The following is a 22,404-nucleotide window of genomic DNA, read 5'->3' as shown; positions in this document are numbered from 1 at the left end:
TTTTTTTTGCAACAGAGGTCTTGTTGTAGAAACTTTCTTGTTCACAAAGCCCTTTTGCAACACTGCCCATGTTCCCGAAACACCACCGATGTCTCAGTAACATTATCCATGTTGCAGAAACACCGAGTCGCCATTGTCACCTGTATTCTGATGAGGTCTGGGCAGTGCCGACGAAGTTCCGTAGAGGTGCCCCCTTCCTTTGAAGCACTCTAATGCGAGCAGCTGCTGCTCTAGTTGCAGCAGCGTTGAGGCATGCTTTCCTGCAGCGAAGCGGCGGCGCTGGCTTGCTCTGCAGCAGCCGGATGACTCCTGTAATAGTTTGCGCTCATAGTGTGGGGTTGGATTGAGAGAGGCCAGGAAGAGAGAAGTTGGGGATCAAAATTAGAGGGAGAGGAAAGGATTGGGATGGGGTTACCGCTGAGAAATTTCTGGAAGAGATGATAGCATCGTGTAGAACTATAGATAAGGTTGGAGGGGAGATGCAGAGGGTGGGCCAGAGGGGACGCATGGAGAGCGCATAAGGCGGTTGATTTTCAGCGCATTCATCGGCCGGATGATTACAAGCGTTTTCCCTTTATTAAGCGGTCAAAAAACATGACCATGAAAGAAGATAAAATAATTTTGGTCAACAACCGCAGTCCGCGCGGTTATGACAATTGGGCATTTAAATTCAAAAGTAGACCTATCTTCTCTAGAGTCCAGACACAAGTACCAAGCCTGTATCTGTCTCTCTATATGTATGGATGTAGCAACGCATTCAATCAAAACTCCGTTTTATCTGTTGCAATCTTGCAACGGCGCCGGCGTGTGTGACCATGGTGGCGGCGACGATCACGAAGACGGCCCGTGGAACGCACGTCCTGGACATCCACGGCTTCAGCGGTCTGAGGAAGAAACAATGTGACGTAGATGGCTTTCTGTACTCGCCGACCTTCACCGTCAGCGGCCTCGACTGGGCCGTCCGCTACTACCCCGACGGCGATAACCACCATGCCGGCGGCAATTCGGAGTCGTCGGACCACGTTGCCGCCTTCGTCGAGCTGGTGACCGAGGGCGCTGCGGCCTGGGCGCGCGTCGGGTTCGGGCTGGTCGACCAGACCACCGGCGAGACGGTGCCGTTGTTCCGCGAGAAGGACCCGATCCTGTTCGACGCCAGCAGCGAGGACACGTGCACCTGGGGCACCGGCGAGCTTGTCAGGAGGAGCCACCTCCATGCCGGCTCGCGGTACGTCCTCGGTGACCGCCTCAAGATCGAGTGCGCCATCGACGTCTGCAGCGACCTCCTCACTTTCGACGACCCGCCACCGTCCTCCGGCCTGCCGCTCTTCCAGCAAGCCGGCTACGGCAAGCAGGAACCGGACGTGATCATCGAAGTCGCAGGAGAGACGATCGCCGCGCACTACTGCATCCTCGACGCCCGGGCGCCGGGCTTTCTCAAGCGCCACATCCACACGGCGACGACGCGCAGCGACAGGAAGGTACAGATCTCCGTGGACGGCGGAGGCATGCCGGCACAGTCGTTCAAGGCGCTGGTCGACTTCGCCTACACGGACGCGCTGCCGGTCGTGGGTGGCCTTAATGGCGCCGGCCACAAGGCGATGATCCGGCACCTCCTTATCGCCGCCGAGCGGTACGGCATGGGCAGGCTGAGGGCGATCTGCGAGCGTGTCCTGTGCAAGAGCCTCGACGCCGAGACCGTGGCAGCCACGCTGGACATGGCTGACCGACACGGCTTCAAGAAGCTGAGTGAAGCTTGCGCCGAGTTCATGGCTTGTCCCTGACATCCGCCTTCTCCTGTCCTTTCCTGCTCTGAGAAGAAGAAGCAAGGAAGGTAGCAGCCGTTCCAAAGAGGTGAAAAACAAAGATGTTTAGGTGATATACAAATGCAACACTGCGACATGACCTTTATTTGCACCAGCAAGATACCAGATTGTGTTCCTAAATACAGTATTAATTTGAGTAATTTGTTTGATTGTGGCTGGAAAGGGGTAGTGATGCTACAGGTTTACGGACTGGGAGTTACGGTGACACATCACACATGTGATTGAAAACCTTGCCTCAAAATCTGATTGAAAACCACATGTTCGAAGGGGTTTCTTGCATAAACGTTGTACTCCCTCCAATCTATATTAATTGATGTTGATTAGTATAAAATTGGGAGTATATTATTCCTATGGATGAAAAGTGTTCATCAAAATCCCATTTGCTTTTTTGTTCTTTGTTTGCTGGGGCGTGCTACGAGTCCACGGGCCAATAAAAGATTGGCTGGGTCACGGGCGGTTCGGTTGTATGACGCAACTCTATTTTTCTGCAACAAGACACTTTAAAACTTCATCAACCATCGAATTGGGTCTATTTGCCTTGAAGATATCATATAAGAAATCCAGAATATCTTCTTTGCGATGGTAATGCAAAAAAAAAATCTCAAATTGATGTTTGCAAAACCTCCGTTGCAACAGGACCAAGCATCTCCGGCCTCTTCCCTCTGCAACAAAACCCTTGTTGCAAAATTTGCAACAACATCTTTGGCCTCTTCGCTGTGTTCCTAGTTGCCCAAGATTTTTTGCAACAGATATCATGTTGCAGAAACTTCGCCACCGTGTCGTGCGCCGACTGTGGTTGTTGTCGGCGCCAAAGGTGGTGATAGGACACCGGTGAGGTTGACGGCGCTCTGTGCTAGTGTCGCGGATATCACACGATCCATCGATCCGGCCGGCGGGAAGGCGTTCGACGGCGGAGATCCCGCATGGAGGCGCCCAACGACGACAACCTGCAGGCGGTGGCACTCAATTGAGGCAAGGGCGGCAGAGCTCCGTGGTGGGGCAGTGCAAGGGTGGCTCCGGCGACGCCGAGCAGTAGGAGAGGAGGCGTGCAATGGGGCGGGCGACCTCGTCGGGGGTCATCGGAGACCGGTCGTCGTGGAACGCGATGGTGCGAGGCGCCTCTCCTTGGCTCGGCGGCAGTTGTGGATCAGGCGAGGCAGTGAGTAGACAGATGGGCTTGGCGGTCTGTAACACACACTGTGTTGAGCTTGTTTGTTTGCAACATGATCGATATTGAAAACACGTATGCGATAGGGAAGGGTGTTGTGCGCCACACAATCAAACACTGATCAGACAGTTGTGAAAACGGTTGATGCCTCGCCCGTGGCCATTCCTTTCCTTTGTTTGCTTAAGGCACATCCATGCATGTAACGGTTTTTTCTTAAAAAATACTATCAAATGCATCCGACAAAGTAGAACAGTGCACGATTCATTCATAGCCAATTAGTCTTTTCTCCTAAAACAACCTTCTCCCCAACCTTAGCCCACCACCACCCGCTCCTCCCCTCTTGGATGAAACTACTAAGTGCAACATTTGGTTGGAGCCATCAACTTTGGTATGCCTATGGCGACCCCTTCCTAAAAGCTTTATCTAAGACTAGCCTTTTGTTTTTATTCGATCACAAGATTCGAAAGTGAGGCGGATCCTTTTGGATGCTCTTGGGTTTTTGTTTTTATTTAATCTCGTTTTTTCTGCATCAACCCTGGGTTTGCTTGACATTGTTGAATAATCAATAATATATGACTCTGTGAATTAATTGATGTAGGAGCCGGTGGTTGATCCTCCTTTTAGAATTCTTTACCTATATTACATTTGGATTTGATTCTGACTAGCCGGGTTGGCTGTTTTCACCTCGCGAAATTAGTCTTTTTTGCGAAATGGCATAAGGCCATATATTAAGTATCACAAGTCCTTACAAACACATTTGTCTAGGAAAAGAAGATTACATCAAAATCCTTAGGGTTCTGAAATCTTCTTCTACCTGCATCCATCAGCGGCGCACTGTGAGCAAAGCTCGATTCCGCCTCTCGGCCTCCACCTTGGCGGAGTAAACTTATTTAAACCCAAGAGGTTGTAGAAGCAGACTTGTTGCGTGAAACACATCGAAGCAGGATATGATCGATCGTGTCTTCCTCCTGGTCACAGGTATAGCACGTAGAGGGCTGGTCCTGTAGGCCATGTTTCAGCCTTCGGCCTGAGGTCCATAACCTGTGCTGAAGAGCAAACCTCGTGAAGATTTTTCAGGACAGGGGTCCCCAACACTTCCAAACCGCACCAGCATAAGCTACAACCACACTACCATGGAAAAGTATCGGTAGGTCGACGCTATTGTGTAAATTCATTGTTTGTTCCACTTCCAGATTGCTTGATCATCATGCCCAACCAATAGATCCACCAATAATAGGGTCCCACCATTCCTTCAGTGGATAGCTCGCCTCTGATGTTAGACACCCATTGGTTCAAGTGTAGGCCATCACTGACTTGCGACGGTTGATCGTTTGAGATTTTATATGAGCAACCACAATTGGTGCGATCTCAGGACAGTAGCACCATCGAGCCATCGATCCTTCCAGAGGATGTGGTCGCCTTATCCCACGTGCCAACGCACTACAAGGTTGTTGAAAGTCCCTTGAACAAGCGGATCGGTGGCGAGGGGAAGTCCCTTCCATGGTCGTGTATCATCAGTGCGTTGCAGCCAAGCCCAGCGTAATCGCAACGCGTTTGTTCCTTCCTAAGATCAATGATGCCTAGGCCTCCAAGTTGCTTAGGGCGACACACGCTATACCATGAAACTAGGCACTTCCTCCATGTATCTCCTTTGCGGCCTCTCAAAAGAATGCTTTGCATCCTTATCCACACTCTCAGAGAGCCCACTTTGGCGCATCATCGACTAGCACGTGATGAGTAGGCCTCGCCCTGACAACCGTGTTTACTAAAACCAATCTGCCAACCCTTGTCACCAAACCTTTCTGCCAATTAGACAGGAAATTCAGAACCTCGTCAATAAATGGTTCCACTCCAAGCGAGTTAACTACTTGATAGATAGTTGAAGTCCATGATACTTGCAAGGAAAACATTCCATCTGGAAGGGCTATTTCGACTGTATGTATGTCCCTCTCCTCTCCACGAATCATAATAGCAGAAGATATCGCAAAGTTGACTCGAAGGCATGAAGTCATGCCAAAAATGTTGAGTTTCTCTAATGAAGCTCATTCGATATGGTAGGCCTCACGAAGAGAACCACGTCATCAGCATTAATCGACAGTCGCTGCAGAGGAGTGCATCCTTGCATTGCACTAATAGCTCCAAGATGTTGCACTTTTACTATCATTACGTGAGAACATCCATGGCAATTACGAATAGAAGTGGCGACAACAGGTCACCTTGACGCAACCCTCGAGTGTGCATGAACTTGGGCCACACAGTCATTGACGACAACTCAAGAGTTGTTGTCATGAGTAAAGTGGCTACCTAAGATCTCCAGACATTCAAGAAACCTTTCGCGCATAGAACTTCGAAGAGAAAGGGCCAAGGGACGGAGTCAAAGGCACACGAGATATCCAATTTGAGTAACACTCCTTTCACCTTGTTCTTGTGCAATTTTCTCACAACTGATTTGTCATTAATTGATCGACCACAAATGAAAGCTGATTGGTTGATCGGCACCAGTTCGGCCATGCGCAGAGACAATCTAGGAGCCATCAATTTAGTATAAAATTTGGGATGTCTGAAATTATCACGAATTGATATATGTCTAGGGTCCTGGCAAGATCAGCCATTGTTCTCAAAACCTATGTAAGAAAAATGATCACATCTTTAAGGGATCCGGCTTGCCTGCTCCCTCCCATGCTCCCATCCGTGCTCCCACTTCATCCAACGGCTGTCTTTTTTCCTTTTTCCTTTCTAATCTAATCATCTCCCCCTGATTTTAAAGGGGTGGGGCCGGGCTTTATTTTGTTCCAATCAACTCAAGCCACATACGCGGGAGCACGGATGGGCGCACGCACGGGGAGCAGGCAAGTCTCGTCCGTCTTTAAGGGCTGAATATATCATCATTTAGATTTACTTCCCGCATTGACTTCAAGAAACAAGTAGTATAAATCTTCAACGTGCTCAACATATTTCTGGATTAGGAAAACAGACAACATACGATTATTCCCTCTTTTTCTTGAATCACGATTATTCCCTCTTGATGTAGCTTAGTTTCCATAGACAAGAAAAAACAAATACTTCATTGCTCTGAATGAGTGTTTTCACTTGGCGCACAGAATTAGCTCAGTCTCTTGGATCATCTACAGCGGGTCCCCCTCTTATCCTCCCTATATGTATCAGAGGACAGCCCGGTCATTGTCCAAGGGAGACAAACAAGTGGCACAAGTTAGTTAGGAATTCATATGATTCAAATCGTGTAATTTTATGGGATGATGACCCTCCGCAGTTTATCCTAGCTGAACTTGCTAATGATGTAACCATGATTTGATTTGAATAAAGTGTGCCACAAGTTAAAAAAAAACTCCATTGCTCCCATGGTGTTTTTTTTTACTTCGTTGGAAACAGTTCATCACATTATTCAAGACAGTACAGAAACACTAGATAAACAGTACTGGATACGTTTTGACGTTATCAGACAGCAAGAAACCAGTCCACATTTTGTATTCACGACATGCCTCTGGGGTTTGGAGGCATAGGACCAGTCCAGGTCCCAGATTACAGCTGAACAACCTGACTCAAAGAATATAACTCGTTGATCTTAGACATCATGTTCTCGTCTACCTCCAGCCTAGTTGTGAGCTTCGGAAATGAATAAGAGGGCGCAACTGCAGGGGTTGATTCTTGGTCGCTTGACTTGTTTGATGTGCCCATGGAGGAGGAAGCAATCTCCTTCCCAAACAGCTGCGCCATGATACTGAGGCAAGGCTTCAAATCATCCTCACTCTGTGCTTTTGTTAACTTACCAAGCAGCTCGTTTGTTTTCGCGTTTCTCACTGTTTGCTGTTTTATGTTCAACTTCACAGGCTTCGTATGGTCATCTAGATTTTGGTCAGAGGAGTTGTCATCCTCGTAGGCACTGTTCCTCTCTTGCAATTTCTTCAGCTTCTGGTCCAAGACAGTGGCAATCCTCTCTTTAAAGCCAGCTGCATTTGCGCAATCAGATTTTAACCTCACCTTTGCCTCAGAGACCATTATTTCCATCATTTCTTCCGAGGAAGTTGCTTCAGTTTCATGTTCACCAGCAGAATCTTCTTTGAGATAGAACGTTTCCTCCAGCAATCCTATATTCTGTGTGTACCTATCATATGCTTCATTTTCAACATCAATATCTCCTTGCATATGTTCCTTTAGCTTCATAAACCTCCACTTGTTTATGCTTGCAATGTCCTACAACACAAGTACTGCAAGTTATTAACCACAAGAGTATAAAACTACTCTAAATAATCAAACAGGGTGGAACAGCCAAGAACCTTCTTGGCAAGGGACTTTCTTGTTCGGATTGAATTCAGAAAATGAAGGGGAAGCTTTTGTAGGGAAGACAGCCTCGACGAAGAACTACAAGAAATGACAAGCAAGCATTGGAAATAAGGACCCTTCTTGCATAACGATGAATTTTTACTAGTGGGGTTTCTGAAGATTACCCTGTTAAAGGTGAATTGGTAGATGGTTGGTCTGACAAAGGGATAGGAGCTGGTGGTGTCTTCTCTGGCAATGTGTTGTTCTGTTTGAGAACTGCAGTGATAAGTGGAGCAAGAAAAGATTAGTGCCATTTTTCCAAAATAAAGAGTTTAAAGATAAACTACTACTACCTCCGTTCCTAAATATATGACGTTTTGGCAGTTCAAATTTGAAAGTAATATATCTAATGCAGGTTCCACTATATACTAATGCAAGGCCAGATCAGTAATCTGAGAAAAGTGAGACTTCTATTATGATATTGATACCAAACGCCTTTCCTAGCAAGTTTGGGAGAGACCCAAACATAACCTCAGTTTCTGACCAAACGAATGGATACTTGGAAGTTGTCCATTGCCATCAAGTGTAAAATAACAAAACATCATCCCCGGGAAAAATGAATTAGCTAATAATGGCTAGCTAGCCTAGCTAAGATAGAGCGAGCTGACATGGCTACTGAACCACACAAATTGTGAACTATGACCATAAAACAAGGGAGGCTAAATAGTGAAGAAGCAGCTAGCCCAGCTAAGATACAGTCATACGCTGCATATTGGCTAAGCATCCGAATAGAACCTGAACTATGACCATCAAACAGGTGTGGCTGAATGACGAGAGAGGCTAGGGTGTGTTTGGTTTACAACCTATACTGATCACACCAAAAAATTAGCTTTCCCGTATGATTTGGCTGCCGTGTGGCCTGAGGCCAAAACTTTGGCTCGCCCATCGCGCCCTGGACGTCCCCGTGCTATTTTCGCCAATTGTTGGTGCACAGAGGGCACGGAAAAAGCTCGCGAAGAGCCAGCGGGTGTGAATACGTTTGGTGCTGTTAAAAAGGCAGGCAGATTATCCTGCTAAATTAAAGCTAACTGGATCCAAAGCGCCACGCGTTCACGCACATCTTACCTGATTAAATTGATTGGCTGTTTCCTCCTATAATTAACTGCAGATTCTTTGCATGAGACTCGCTCCATGCCATGCATGCCCAATTTTACTAACGCGTGTATTGGCTGCATGCTTCGCAGCTTCGGAGGTCTCCTCCCCTCTTAATTGATGTAATTTGTTTCCTACTTGCGCTTTCAATGTCGTGGACTTGGCCGGCTTGACCCTATAATCCTTTATGTGCCTCAGTTTTTAAAACCAAGCACTAATCAATCCAAGTTGCCAAACTTATGCTAACTCCAAATGGATGCCTAGCAATTCTGCCAAAATCTTGGTAGGTACAATGGCTATAATCTAAACAACTTACCAAATTTTTGGTTGGGCTGGTTGGGGCTCAAACCAAACACACCCGAAAACCAAAAGGAGGTCGCCATTGGGAAATTATTCCAGGCAGGCTGGGCTAAATTAGTGACAGTGCATATACTTGGAAAGCTGCTAACTGCTCATCATCCTCACCGCGTGGTGGATGTGGAAGACGTGCAACGCCAAACAGCCCACACTCACTTGTCTAACTCAGATCACCAGAGACGAGGCTTGTTCGCGGGCTCGCGCTGGAGCCACTGCTTTGGTTAACATGATCCCCGAGACGTAGCCATTTCCTCGCCTTGTGACCATTAGTGCTGCTCCCCTTGTCACATATGCTCAATGCTCATGTGCACGTGGAATATATGGTTGTCATGTATTGAACCTTTCTCCTATAATTAACTGCAGTTCTTTTGCATGAGACACTCCCCATTCCGTGCATGCCCAATTTTACCAACACGTGTATTGGCTGCATGCTTCGGAGGCCTCCTCCCCTTTTTTATTGATGTGATTTGTTTCCTACTTGCACTTTCATGCCGTGGACTTGGCCGGCTGACCCTGTAATCCTTTATGTGCCTCACTTTTTAAAACCAAGCACTAATCAACCCAAGTTGCCAAATTTATGCTAACTCCAAATGGGTGCCTAGCAATTTTGCCAAATCTTGGCAGGTACAATGGCTATAATCCAAAAAACAACTTACCAAATTTTTGGTTGGGCTGGTTGGGGCTCAAACCAAACACACCCGAAAACCAAAAGGAGGTCGTCTTTGGGAAATTATTCCAGGCAGGCTGGGCTAAATTAGTGACTGCGCATATACTTGGAAAGCAGCTAACTGCTCGTCATCCTCACCACGTGGTGGCTGTGGAACACGTGCAACGCCGAACAACCCACACTCACCTGTCAAACTCAGATCACCAGAGACGAGGCTTGTTCATGGGCTCGTGCTGGAGCCACTGCTTTGGTTAACATGATCCCCGTGACGTAGCCATTTCCTTGCCTTGTGACCATTAGTGCTGCTCCCCATGTCATATATGCGCAATGCTCATGTGCACGTGGAATATTTGGTTGTCATGTATTGAACCTTTCTCCTATAATTAACTGCAGTTGTTTTGTGTGAGACTCGCACCATGCCGTGCATGCCCAATTTTACCAACACGTGTATTGGCTGCATGCTTCGCAGCTTCGGAGGCCTCCTCCCCTCCTAATTGATGTGATTTGTTTCCTACTTGCGCTTTCAATGCCATGGACTTGGCCGGCTGGACCTGTATGTGCCTCACTTTATAAAACCAAACACTAATCAATCCAAGTTGCCAAACTTATGCGAACCGCAAATGGATGCCTAGCAATTTTGCCAAAATCTTGGCAGGTACAATGGCTATAATCCAAACAACTTACCAAATTTTGGTTAGGCTAGTTGGGACTCAAACCAAACACACCCGAAAACCAAAAGGAGATCGCCTTTGGGAAATTATTGCAGGCACGCTGGGCTAAATTAGTGACGGTGCATATACTTGGAAAGCAGCTAACTGCTCATCAACCTCATCGTGTGGTGGCTGTGGAAGACGTGCAACGCCGAACAACCCACACTCACCTGTCTAACTCAGATCACCAGAGACGAGGCTTGTTCGTGGGCTCGCTGGAGTCACTGCTTTGGTTAAAATAATCCTCGAGACGCAGCCATTTCCTCGCCTTGTGGCCGTTAGGGCTGCTCCCCGTGTCACATATACTCAATGCTCATGTGCATGTGGCATATTTGCTTATGTATTGAACCTTTCTCTCCCCCCACCCCAACCCCCTCAGGCCTTGTTCGCTTACACCCCTCCACAAGAGGATTGGAGGGGATTTGGGGGGGTTTTGACTTGTAGGGGATCAAATCCTCCTCAATCCCTGCCAAACCCCCTTCAAATCCCTTTCAACCGAACACAGCCTCAATGAAATGGTATGCAAATCTTTGTGTATTCACGAAAAAAACTGTTCCGGTGTGGCTAACAACAAAAAATGTAATTTATCGTTGAAGATAAAATCTATTATCAGCACCAGCGTTAGTGGCATTATTAGGCATACCATGAATGTGGCAAGGGTTCTGAGCTTTGTAGCAGCAGCTCTTGCAACACTGGAACGGGCACCTGAAAAGCCAACCAATGCACAAATTTCATGAACCCAGACGGATACAGAGATAAGCGCCAGCGCGAGAAACAAATCCTGCCTAAGAAGCTTGAGAAGTCCTGGTCCCCTTACCGGGAGCGGGCGACGTTGCCGCACTGGATGCACTTGGGCTTGTTGAGGCCGCGGAGGTTGGGCTTGGGCATGTCGAATCCGGCGACGGGGGGCGGCTTCTGCGGCGTTCCATTGCCATTGGATACCACGGGGGAAGGGGCCGGAGGAGCGGAGGAATCGCTCGCAGCCTTGCCGCTGGAGGCCGGGGACGATGCGGCCATCGAAACCTGGATCGCGCGACGGTAAGGTCCGCGTAGGCGGTGGAAGGCGTCGGTTCCGTCGAGGGGTCAGCGGCGTCTCCGGCGAGATGTCGCTGGTGGAACCGGGCTCAAATTAGATGCGGGTCGCGGCTAGGGTTTCAGCTGATGGGGATTTTGCGAATTTTGCGAAACGGCCTTTCGACTATTGTGGTATCGCAAAACTACTCACTCACCCGTTCAAATAAAAAGAAACTTACTGAAAAACTAATAATCCTTTGTTTAAAAAACTCTCAATCTATTTATCTTCTAACATGGCAGCACAGCGAACAGTGAAAATAATAAAAATTACATCTATACATGTAGACCACCTAGCAATGACTACAAGTACTGAAGCTAGTCAAAGGCACACCGCTCCCTCGCTGGAACCAGACAATAGACAGTCGGTAAGTCGTCGTGCTAAGACTTCATAGGATCAGCGCACCAGAACAGCAACCGCCGCAGTTAAAGAATAACGTACATCGGAAGGATCCAACCTGAAGACACACGAACGTAGATGAACTAAGACTAGATCCGAGCAAATCCACCAAGGACATATCCACCTGAGACACACCTCCACACGCCCACCGATGATGCAGAACACATCACAGGGACGGGGCAAGGCGGAAAAGAACATTATTCCATCTTCAAAGAGCAATCGTTGTCTCGTCTTCCTGAGCAGGACACAAACCCTAACCAAACTTGAAAAAACATCTAAAAGTGAAGCGAATATATTCTTGAAGTTCCTTAGGCCAGACTTATAAGGTTTATGACAGCTAAATGGAATTCACATGTGAAACTTGATAAAAGAATACCAGTAGATTTTGGTTGACACTTGAGAAGCTCAAAAACCGCCTCTAAAGTGTGGGGTGTGAATGCTAGACGCGATACTCTATTCGACAAAATAAAGATTTGATGGATGAATTAGAAGATCTTGAGTTGTTGGAAGGGATTCATGTTTTGTCTGGTGACCAAATTGCTAAAAAAATAGTGGGAGTGTTGAATGTATGGGGAATATTGTTATAACAGATTTAGCGAAAAATAGCTCCTACAAGAAGGATGACAACACTGAGTACTTTCACCAGAGAGGAAATGGGAGAAGAAAACATACCTTGTATACTCAATCCATTGTTGATTAACCGGAGCATGCAACTCCTTTTACAAAGAACTCTTCAGCCATGTGGAAGGAAATCACATGGCCTTGATAATGGTATGGAGAGACTATCTGTTAATGAAGTGGTCGATTTGGAGATCTAAGAATGAAATTGACAAAATGGAAACAAATAGAGCTACTAGGGCCATTGATGTTGAAATAACTCATAAATACGTACCAATCCGCTTCAAGTGTTGTACAAAATTGTGGCTATGGCCTAAGGTAGGCACCCTCGGTGTGGATTTTGTTGCGGAGAAACTAATGTCCCTTTGCCAGTCTGCTTTTATAAAGGAAAGAAACATTATGACAGGGGTCTTGACTTTACTTTAGATACTTCGTGAGTCTACAAAGAAAGATCATTACTGGGTGAGTGTCTATTGGCACCAAGGTCATCGTCAATCACGTAGCTAGATCAGCTCGAAAGGTCGTTGTCATGGTATCTTCGGACCTATCAGCTAGCCATTGAATTCATTGGCGGTGTGATGAAGCAACTGTGGGTATTGGAGACCGGGCCACTACCACAGATCAAGTTGTCCCCTCCGACTCCGCCCGGCAATGTTGGGGCATTGCTCGAGGGAAAGGGCGGGGCGTATAACGCTTCATATCCCGAGGGAAGTCCTTCCCGCGCACAAGATGTTGTTGGCGGCACGGTCGTCTATGTTCAAGGCAGAGCTCTATGGGCCCACAAGGGAGAATGAGTCTGGTCACGTGACGTGGAGGATGTGCAGTCGTCTGTCTTCAGGATCTTCCTCTACTTTATTTACATCGACACACTACCGATATTGATAGAGATGATACATTGGGGATGTTACGACATCTCATAGTCGAACCGAATTGGGCGTTGTACACAAGCTCAAGGGGTTATGCTACAGTCTTAAGTGAAAATTGGCATTTGCACACAGTGATAACCACATTGCTTATGCTCGACCAACACCACATTTTACAAGCTTAAGAAGGCCCACAACCAATTTTTTGTTAACTAATATTACCTCCGTTCAAACGTAGTAAATAGTAACTAGTAAGTTTTGTGACAATCTGGAATCTCACAAGCCCATGGTTTGGCAAGAGGGAACAGACTTTGTTTCCACACATTTACATGTGACTTGCTATTAAATGTGTATCTTTATCACCTGAACATTGATCAAGACAACCATCCAATATAAGTTAATTGGAATTTGAGCCAATAGAAAAGTAAATATAGTTATTTGTACAGAACTTTATTATTTATGTATAATTATTTTTGTCAAATCACAATCATAGCTAACATATATGGTAAATTTAAATTGTATTTTGTGTTCAAATATTACAATGCTCGTCTAATAGGAGTAACACGCAGTGGTCTTGCCGTGCTCGTCAAAGAGGAACTCAATTGGCCCGAAGCGCATGTAGTCGATGTAAGGTGGTGGCATAATGTTGAAGCGCCACCCCCAACTGTCAATCGTTAGCTCGAAAGAGCCGAAGGTGAAGGTCTGGCTCGGCGTGAACTCGTCGGCCTCATCTGGATCTCTGCCCGGATTAGATATCCGACCAGCATCGCCCCTACTTAGTGTGCCAACTGACGGTGCAGAAAACCATCAGATCTCTCGATAGGGTGCCAATGTGATCACAAGTACCGGGGCGGAGCCCGCACACACAAGTTACCCAGGTTTGGGCCTCCGGAGAGTAATACCCTACATCATGCTTCTTCTTGTTATTCATGGTGGAGGGATACCTCGTGCGAGGGAATACAATGGTGGAGGTGAGATTGCTATCGAGAGTTGGTCTATTTGAGAAAAGATGGATATGAGAGTCCTCTTGTCTCCTCCTATATACACAGTGGAGGCTAGGGTTTTACAGAGGAAGAGATGCGATCTAGGCCGTTGTCACCCTTGACTTTGGAGGTAAGAGGGTCGTCAGGCGTCTATCTCCTTCTTAGGGCCCCCTCTTATCGCCGAGCCTTGCAGGCCCCCTAGCAGGCCTTCTGCCGGGCTCCCCTCGGTGAGCCACCCCCGGTGTTTGACACCGTCACCGCACCTTCAAAATCATGTTCGGATCAAATCATATTAAATGTGAGAAAAATAAGTAACTACAAAATCACATATATATGTTCTTGGATTATTTTTGTGACACTTACATGAATATGGTGTATATGTCCATTGGGGTACAATTAAATATCTTGCTAGAAATCTCTATAGTGTATGGTACAAGAAATGTCAATATATGTTTTTATCTATGCAAATATAAATTCTGGAGTATAACATATGTTTTGAGGAGCTTGTTACTAAATCACAACATACTTCTTTCACTTTCAAATGTGTCTTATACATACTACAATGAGTTTAATAGTTTGTTGTCGTCTGTCTTTTTTATACATAATGCTAAAAGAGCACTGTAACTCGCAAGGCTCTCACTGGAGAGAGGGCGGGCAGTGTAACTAAATTAGCCACTATCAAGTAGATTGATTTGTTTCTATGTGGTGCACAATATTGCTTTATGATGTGGGAATGGTACATCAGATTGAGTCCATTGTTTACTCTCTACGTATTCACCTTTTAATATATCTTAATCATAAAAATTATGTCATAACAGTGTAATCATTAATATACCCACGACCATGACCAGTTGTCCTCCTGTTGTTGAGAAAGATGGAAACTGCGGGTTCTCTCCCGGGGGATAAGGAGATGGCAGAAGGTGCGGACGTTCATGACATGAGGCCAACTCCAGCGCGCGACCCCATCCTGTCCGGGTGCGTCCATTTGGGGTAGAACGGACGAATAGCGCGGCCCAACGCGCGGCCCCAAACGGACAAATGTTCGGAATTCGTCCGTTTTCGACCCATTCCCGGTCCAAACTTGCGCCGAGTTTGGGGTGAAACGGATATCGCGCGGACGGGCTCGACGCACGCCCTTGTTCCCCCGTGGCCCGCCTGTCAGGGACACTAGCAGTCCATTCGCTTCCAACGCCTCCACCTGCTCTTCCCCGCCCCACCCGGCCGCCGGCGCCGCCACTATTCTCCGGCTGCCTCCTCACTGCTCACCCCCCCGGCCATCCATACCAAACCACGTCTCGACATGGCCGCCACCACGCCCGCGCTTTTGTAGGAGTTTTGGCCGTCGCTTGGAGGAGATTTGGGAGGTGATGACTGCTTGTGTGATCGTGCACAACATGGTCATCGAGGACGAGCGTGATGACAGGATCTTCGACCAAGGATTTGATTTTTAAGGTGAAAATGTGTTGGGAACGTAGCAGAAATTCAAAATTTTCCTACGTGTCACCAAGATCAATTTAGGAGATGCTAGCAACGAGAGGGGAGGAGTGCATCTACATACCCTTGTAGATCGCGAGCGGAAGCGTTCAAGAGAACGGGGTTGATGGAGTCGTACTCGTCGTGATCCAAATCACCAATGATCCTAGCGCCGAATGGACGGCACCTCCGTGTTCAACACACGTACGGAGCGGGGACGTCTCCTCCTTCTTGATCCAGCAAGGGGGGAGGAGAAGTTGATGGAGATCCAGCAGCACGACGGCGTGGTGGTGGAAGTAGCGGGATCCCGGCAGGGCTTCGCCAAGCGCAAGCGGGGAGGAAGAGGTGTCACGGGAGGGAGGGAGGCGCCAGGGTTTGGGGTGCTGCTCCCATGCGCCTCCCCACTATATATAGGGGTGGAGGGGGCTGGTTTCTTGCCCTCCAAGTCCATTGGGGCGTTGGCAAAGGTGGGGGAAAGAAATCCCATCATTTCCCTTCCCCACCGATTGTTATCCCCCTTTTTTAGGGATCTTGATCTTATCCCTTCGGGATATGATCTTATTCCTTCTAAGGTGGGATCTTGGTGCGCCTTGACCAGGGGTGTGGGGCCTTGCCCCCACTACCCACGTTCATGTGGGTCCCCCCATGCAGGTGGGCCCCACTTCGGAACCTTCTAGAACCTTCCCGGTACAATACCGAAAAATCCCGAACATTTTCCGGTGGCCAAAATAGGACTTCCCATATATAAATCTTTACCTCCGGACCATTCCGGAACTCCTCGTGACGTCCGGGATCTCATCCGGGACTCCGAACGACTTTCAGATTTCCGCATACTAATATCTCTACAACCCTAGCGTCACCGAACCTTAAGTGTGTAGACCCTACGGGTTCGGGAGACATGCAGACATGACCGAGACGACTCTCCGGTCAATAACCAACAACGGGATCTGGATACCCATGTTGGCTCCCACATGTTCCACGATGATCTCATCGGATGAACCACGATGTCGAGGATTCAATCAATCCCGTATACAATTCCCTTTGTCAATCGGTACGTTACTTGCCCGAGATTCGATCGTCGGTATCCCAATACCTTGTTCAATCTCGTTACCGGCAAGTCACTTTACTCGTACCGTAATGCATGATCCCGTGACCAAACACTTGGTCACATTGAGCTCATTATGATGATGCATTACCGAGTGGGCCCAGAGATACGTCTCCGTCATACGGAGTGACAAATCCCAGTCTCGATTCGTGCCAACCCAACAGACACTTTCGGAGATACCTGTAGTGCACCTTTATAGCCACCCAGTTACGTTGTGACGTTTGGTACACCCAAAGCATTCCTACGGTATCCGGGAGTTGCACAATCTCATGGTCTAAGGAAATGATACTTGACATTAGAAAAGCTCTAGCAAACGAACTACACGATCTTGTGCTATGCTTAGGATTGGGTCTTGTCCATCACATCATTCTCCTAATGATGTGATCCCGTTATCAATGACATCCAATGTCCATGGTCAGGAAACCATAACCATCTATTGATCAACGAGCTAGTCAACTAGAGGCTTACTAGGGACATGTTGTGGTCTATGTATTCACACATGTATTACGGTTTCCAGTTAATACAATTATAGCATGAACAACAGACAATTATCATGAACAAGGAAATACAATAATAACCATTTTATTATTGCCTCTAGGGCATATTTCCAACAGTCTCCCACTTGCACTAGAGTCAATAATCTAGTTCACATCACCATGTGATTAACACTCAAAGTTCACATCGCCATGTGACTAATACCCAAGAGTTTACTAGGTCAATAGTCTAGTTCACATCACCATGTGATTAACACTCAATGAGTTCTAGGGTTTGATCATGTTATGCTTACGAGAGAGGTTTTAGTCAACGGGTCTGCAACATTCAGATCCGTGTGTGCTTTACAAATCTCTATGTCATCTTGTAGATGCAACTACCACGCGCTACTTGGAGCTATTCCAAATAATTGCTCTACTATACGAATCCGGTTCACTACTCAGAGTCATCCGGATTAGTGTCAAAGTTTGCATCAACGTAACCCTTTACGACGAACCCCCTTTCCACCTCCATAATCGAGAAAATTCCTTAGTCCACTAGATACTAAGGATAAGTTCGACCGTTGTCATGTGATCCCTTCCTGGATCACTATTGTACCCCTTGACTAACTCATGGCAAGGCACACTTCGGGTGCGGTACACAGCATAGCATATTGTAGATCCTACGTCTAAAGCATAGGGGACGACCTTCGTCCTTTCTCTTTCTTCTGCCGTGGTCAGGTCTTGAGTCTTACTCAATAGTCACACCTTGTAACACAGCCAAGAACTCCTTCTTTGCTGATCTATTTTGAACTCCTTCAAAATCTTGTCACGGTATGTATTCATTTGAAAGTACTATTAAGCGTTTTTTATCTATCCTTATAGATTGATGCTCAATGTTCAAGTAGCTTAATCCAGGTTTTCCATTAAAAACACTTTTCAAATAACCCTGGATGCTTTCCAGAAATTCTACATCATTTCTGATCAACAATATGTTAACAACATATACTCATCAAAAATTCTATAGTGCTCCCACTCACTTCTTTGGAAATACAAGTTTCTCATGAACTTTGTATAAACCCAAAATCTTTGATCATCTCATCAAAGCGTTCATTCCAACTCCGAGATGCTTACTCCAGTCCTTAGAAGGATTGCTGGAGCTTTGCATACTTGTTAGCATCTTTCAGGATTGACAAAACCTTCTGGTTGTATCACATACAACCTTTCCTCAAGAAAATCGTCGAGGAAACAATGTTTTGACATCCTATCTGCAAGATTTCATAAATAATGCAGTAACTGCTAATATAATTCTAACAGACTCTTAGCATCGCTACGAGTGAGAAAGTCTCATCGCAGTCAACTCCTTTAACTTGCCGGAAAACATCTTAACGACAAGTCGAGCTTTCTTAATGGTGACACTTACCATCATTGTCTGTCTTCCCTTTAAAATCCATCTGTACCCAACAGCCTTACGACCATCAAGTAGTTCTTTCAAAGTCTATACTTTGTTTTCATACATGGATCCTCTCGGATTTTATGGCCTCGAGCCATTCGTCGGAATCCGGGCCCACCATCGCTTCTCCATAGCTCGTAGGTTCATTGTTGTCTAGCAACATGACTTCCAAGACAGGATTATGTACCACTCTGAAGTAGTACGCATCCTTGTCATCCTATGAGGTTTGGTAGTGACTTGATCTGAAGTTTCATGATCACTATCATAAGCTTCCACTTCAATTGGTGTAGGTGCCATAGGAACAACTTCCTGTGCCCTGCTACACATTAGTTGAAGTGACGGTTCAATGACCTCATCAAGTATCCACCATCCTCCCACTCAATTCTTTCGAGAGAAACTTTTCCTCGAGAAAGGACCCGTTTCTAGAAACAATCACTTTTGCTTCCAGATCTGAAATAGGAGGTATACCCAACTGTTTTGGGTATTCTATGAAGATGCATTTATCCGCTTTGGGTTCGAGCTTATCAGCCTGAAACTTTTTCACATAAGCGTCGCAGCCCCAAACTTTTAAGAGACGACAGCTTAGGTTTCTCTAAACCATAGTTCATACGGTGTCGTCTCAACGGAATTGCGTGGTGCCCTATTTAAAGTGAATGCGGTTGTCTCTAATGCCTAACCCATAAACGATAGTTGTAATTCGATAAGAGACATCATGGTATGCACCATATCCAATAGGGTGCAGTTATGATGTTCGGACACACCATCACAATATGGTGTTCCAGGCGGTATTAGTCGTGAAACAATTTCCACAATTTCTTAATTGTGTGCCAAACTCGTAACTCAGATATTCATCTCTATGATCATATCACAGACATTTTATCCTCTTGTCACGACGATCTTCAACTTCACTCTGAAATTACTTGAACCTTTCAATAATTCAGACTTGTGTTTCATCAAGTAAATATTCTCAACATCTACTCAAATCATCTGCGAAGTAAGAACATAACGATATCCACTGCGTGCCTCAGCACTCATTGGACTGCACACATCAAATGTATTACTTCCAACAAGTTGCTCTCTTGTTCCATCTTACTGAAAACGAGGCCTTTCAGTCATCTTGCCCATGTGGTATGATTTGCATGTCTCAAGTGATTCAAAATCAAGTGAGTCCAAATGATCCATCTGCATGGACTTTCTTCATGCATATATACTAATAGACATGTTCGCATGTCTCAATCTTTTCAAAAACGAGTGAGTCCAAAGATCCATCAACATGGAGCTTCTTCATGCGTTTTATACCAATATGACTCAAGTGGAAGTGCCACAAGTATGTGGTACTATCATTACTATCTTATATCTTTTGGCATGAACATGTGTATCACTACGATCGAGATTCAATAAACCATTCATTTTAGGTGCAAGACCATTGAAGGTATTATTCAAATAGACAGAGTAACCATTATTCTCCTTTAATGAATAATCATATTGCTATAAACATAATCCAATCATGTCTATGCTCAACGCAAACACCAAATAACAATTATTCAGGTTTAACCCCAATCTCGATGGTAGATGGAGCATGCGATGCTTGATCACATCAACCTTGGAAACACTTCCAACACATATCGTCATCTCACCTTTAGCTAGTCTCCGTTTATTCCGCAGCTTTTATTTCGAGTTACTAACACTTAGCAACCGAACCGGTATCTAATACCCTGGTGCTACTAGGAGTACTAGTAAAGTACACATTAATATAATGTATATCCAATATACTTCTGTCGACCTTGTCAGCCTTCTCATCTACGAAGTATCTAGGGTAGTCCTGCTTCAGTGACCGTTCCCCTCATTTCAGAAGCACTTAGTCTCGGGTTTGGGTTCAACCTTGGGTTTCTTCACTAGAGCAGCAACTGATTTGCCGTTTCATGAAGTATCCCTTCTTGCCCTTGCCCTTCTAGAAACTAGTGGTTTTACTAACCATCAACAATTGATGCTCCTACTTGATTTCTACTTTCGCGGTGTCAAACATCGCGAGTTGCTCAAGGATCATCATGTCTATCCCTGATATGTTATAGTTCATCACGAAGCTCTAATAGCTTGGTGGCAGTGACTATGGAGAACCATCACTATCTCATCTGGAAGATTAACTCCCACTCGATTCAAGTGATTGTAGTACTCAGACAATCTGAGCACATGCTCAACGATTGAGCTTTTCTCCCTTAGTTTGCAGGCTTAAGAAACTTGTCAGAGGTCTCATACCTCTTGACGTGGGCATTAGTCTGAAATCCCAATTTCAGTCTTTGGAACATCTCATATGTTCTGCGACGTTTCAAAACCGTCTTTGGTGCCACAATTTTAAACCGTTAGCATCACACACTGAACTATCACGTAGTCATCAAAACGTGTATGTCAGATGTTTCGCAACATCTACAGACGACGCTCGAGGTTCAGCACACCGAGCGGTGCATTAAGGACATAAGCCTTCTGTGCAGCAATGAGGACAATCCTCAGTTTATGGACCCAGTCCGCATAATTGCTACTATCAACTTTCAACTAAATTTTCTCTAGGAACATATCTTAGTAGAACTAAAGCGTAAGCTACGGCATTATTTGCAAACACCTTTTGACTATGTTCATGATAATTAAGTTCATCTGATTATTTAATGAACTCCCACTTAGATAGACATCCCTCTAGTCATCTAAGTGATACATGATCCGAATCGACTAGGCCGTGTCCGATCATCACGTGAGACGGACTAGTCATCATCAGTGAAGATCTCCATGTTGATCGTGTCTACTATACGACTCATGTTCGACCTTTCGGTCTCTTGTGTTCCGAGGCCATGTATGTACATGCTAGGCTCGTCAAGTCAACCTAAGTGTTTTGCTTGTGTCCCGAGGCCATGTCTGTACATGCTAGGCTCGTCAACACCCGTTGTATGCGAACGTTAGAATCTATCACACCCGATCATCACGTGGTGCTTCGAAACAACGAACCTTCGCAATGGTGCACAGTTAGGGGGAACACATCTCTTGAAATTTTAGTGAGGGATCATCTTATTTATGCTACCGTCGTTCTAAGCAAATAAGATGTAAACATGACAAACATCACATGCAAATCATAAAGTGACATGATATGGCCAATATCATCTTGCGCCTTTTGATCTCCATCTTCGAGGCGCGGCATGATCACCTTCGTCACCAGCATGACACCATGATCTCCATCATCGTGTCTTCATGAAGTTGTCTCGCCAACTATTACTTCTACTACTATGGCTAACGGTTAGCAATAAAGTAAATTAATTACATGGCGTTTTTCATTGACACGCAGGTCATACAATAAATTAAGACAACTCCTATGGCTCCTGCCGGTTGTCATACTCATCGACATGCAAGTCGTGATTCCTATTACAAGAACATGATCAATCTCATACATCACATATATAATTCATCACATCCTTTTGGCCATATCACATCACATAGCATACCCTGCAAAAACAAGTTAGATGTCCTCTAATTGTTGTTGCATGTTTTACGTGGCTGCTATGGGTTTCTAGCAAGAACGTTTCTTACCTACGCAAAAGCCACAACGGTGATATGCCAATTGCTATTTACCCTTCATAAGACCCTCTTCATCGAATCCGATCCGACTAAAGTGGGAGAGACAGACACCCGCTAGCCACCTTATGCATCAAGTGCATGTCAATCGGTGGAACCTGTCTCACGTAAGAGTACGTGTAAGGTCGGTCCGGGCCGCTTCATCCCACAATGCCGCCGAATCAAGATAAGACTACTTACGGTAAGCAAATTGAA

The 22,404-nt window shown here is 45.9% G+C and overlaps 2 protein-coding genes across 2 annotated transcripts; one reads left to right on the top strand and one right to left on the bottom strand.

Annotated features, from left to right (window-relative positions):
• The first annotated feature begins 787 nt into the window (after positions 1 to 787).
• Positions 788 to 2,105, top strand: LOC123170036 (BTB/POZ and MATH domain-containing protein 3-like). The gene has a single exon (XM_044587881.1). The coding sequence runs from the start codon at positions 816 to 818 to the stop codon at positions 1,779 to 1,781; it is 966 nt and encodes a 321-aa protein (XP_044443816.1). The 5' UTR covers positions 788 to 815; the 3' UTR covers positions 1,782 to 2,105.
• Positions 2,106 to 6,326: 4,221 nt separating this feature from the next.
• On the bottom strand, positions 6,327 to 11,349 carry LOC123166201 (uncharacterized). Its single transcript, XM_044583967.1, has 5 exons — positions 10,976 to 11,349; positions 10,802 to 10,863; positions 7,458 to 7,548; positions 7,287 to 7,371; positions 6,327 to 7,203 (listed from the first exon to the last, which is right to left on the bottom strand). The coding sequence occupies exons 1-5, from the start codon at positions 11,173 to 11,175 to the stop codon at positions 6,532 to 6,534; spliced, it is 1,110 nt and encodes a 369-aa protein (XP_044439902.1). The 5' UTR covers positions 11,176 to 11,349; the 3' UTR covers positions 6,327 to 6,531.
• Positions 11,350 to 22,404: the final 11,055 nt, after the last annotated feature.

The sequence above is a fragment of the Triticum aestivum genome, chromosome 7D, assembly GCF_018294505.1.
Source record: "Triticum aestivum cultivar Chinese Spring chromosome 7D, IWGSC CS RefSeq v2.1, whole genome shotgun sequence".
NCBI lineage: Eukaryota > Viridiplantae > Streptophyta > Magnoliopsida > Poales > Poaceae > Triticum > Triticum aestivum.
This window is presented reverse-complemented; position numbering and strand designations above follow the sequence as displayed.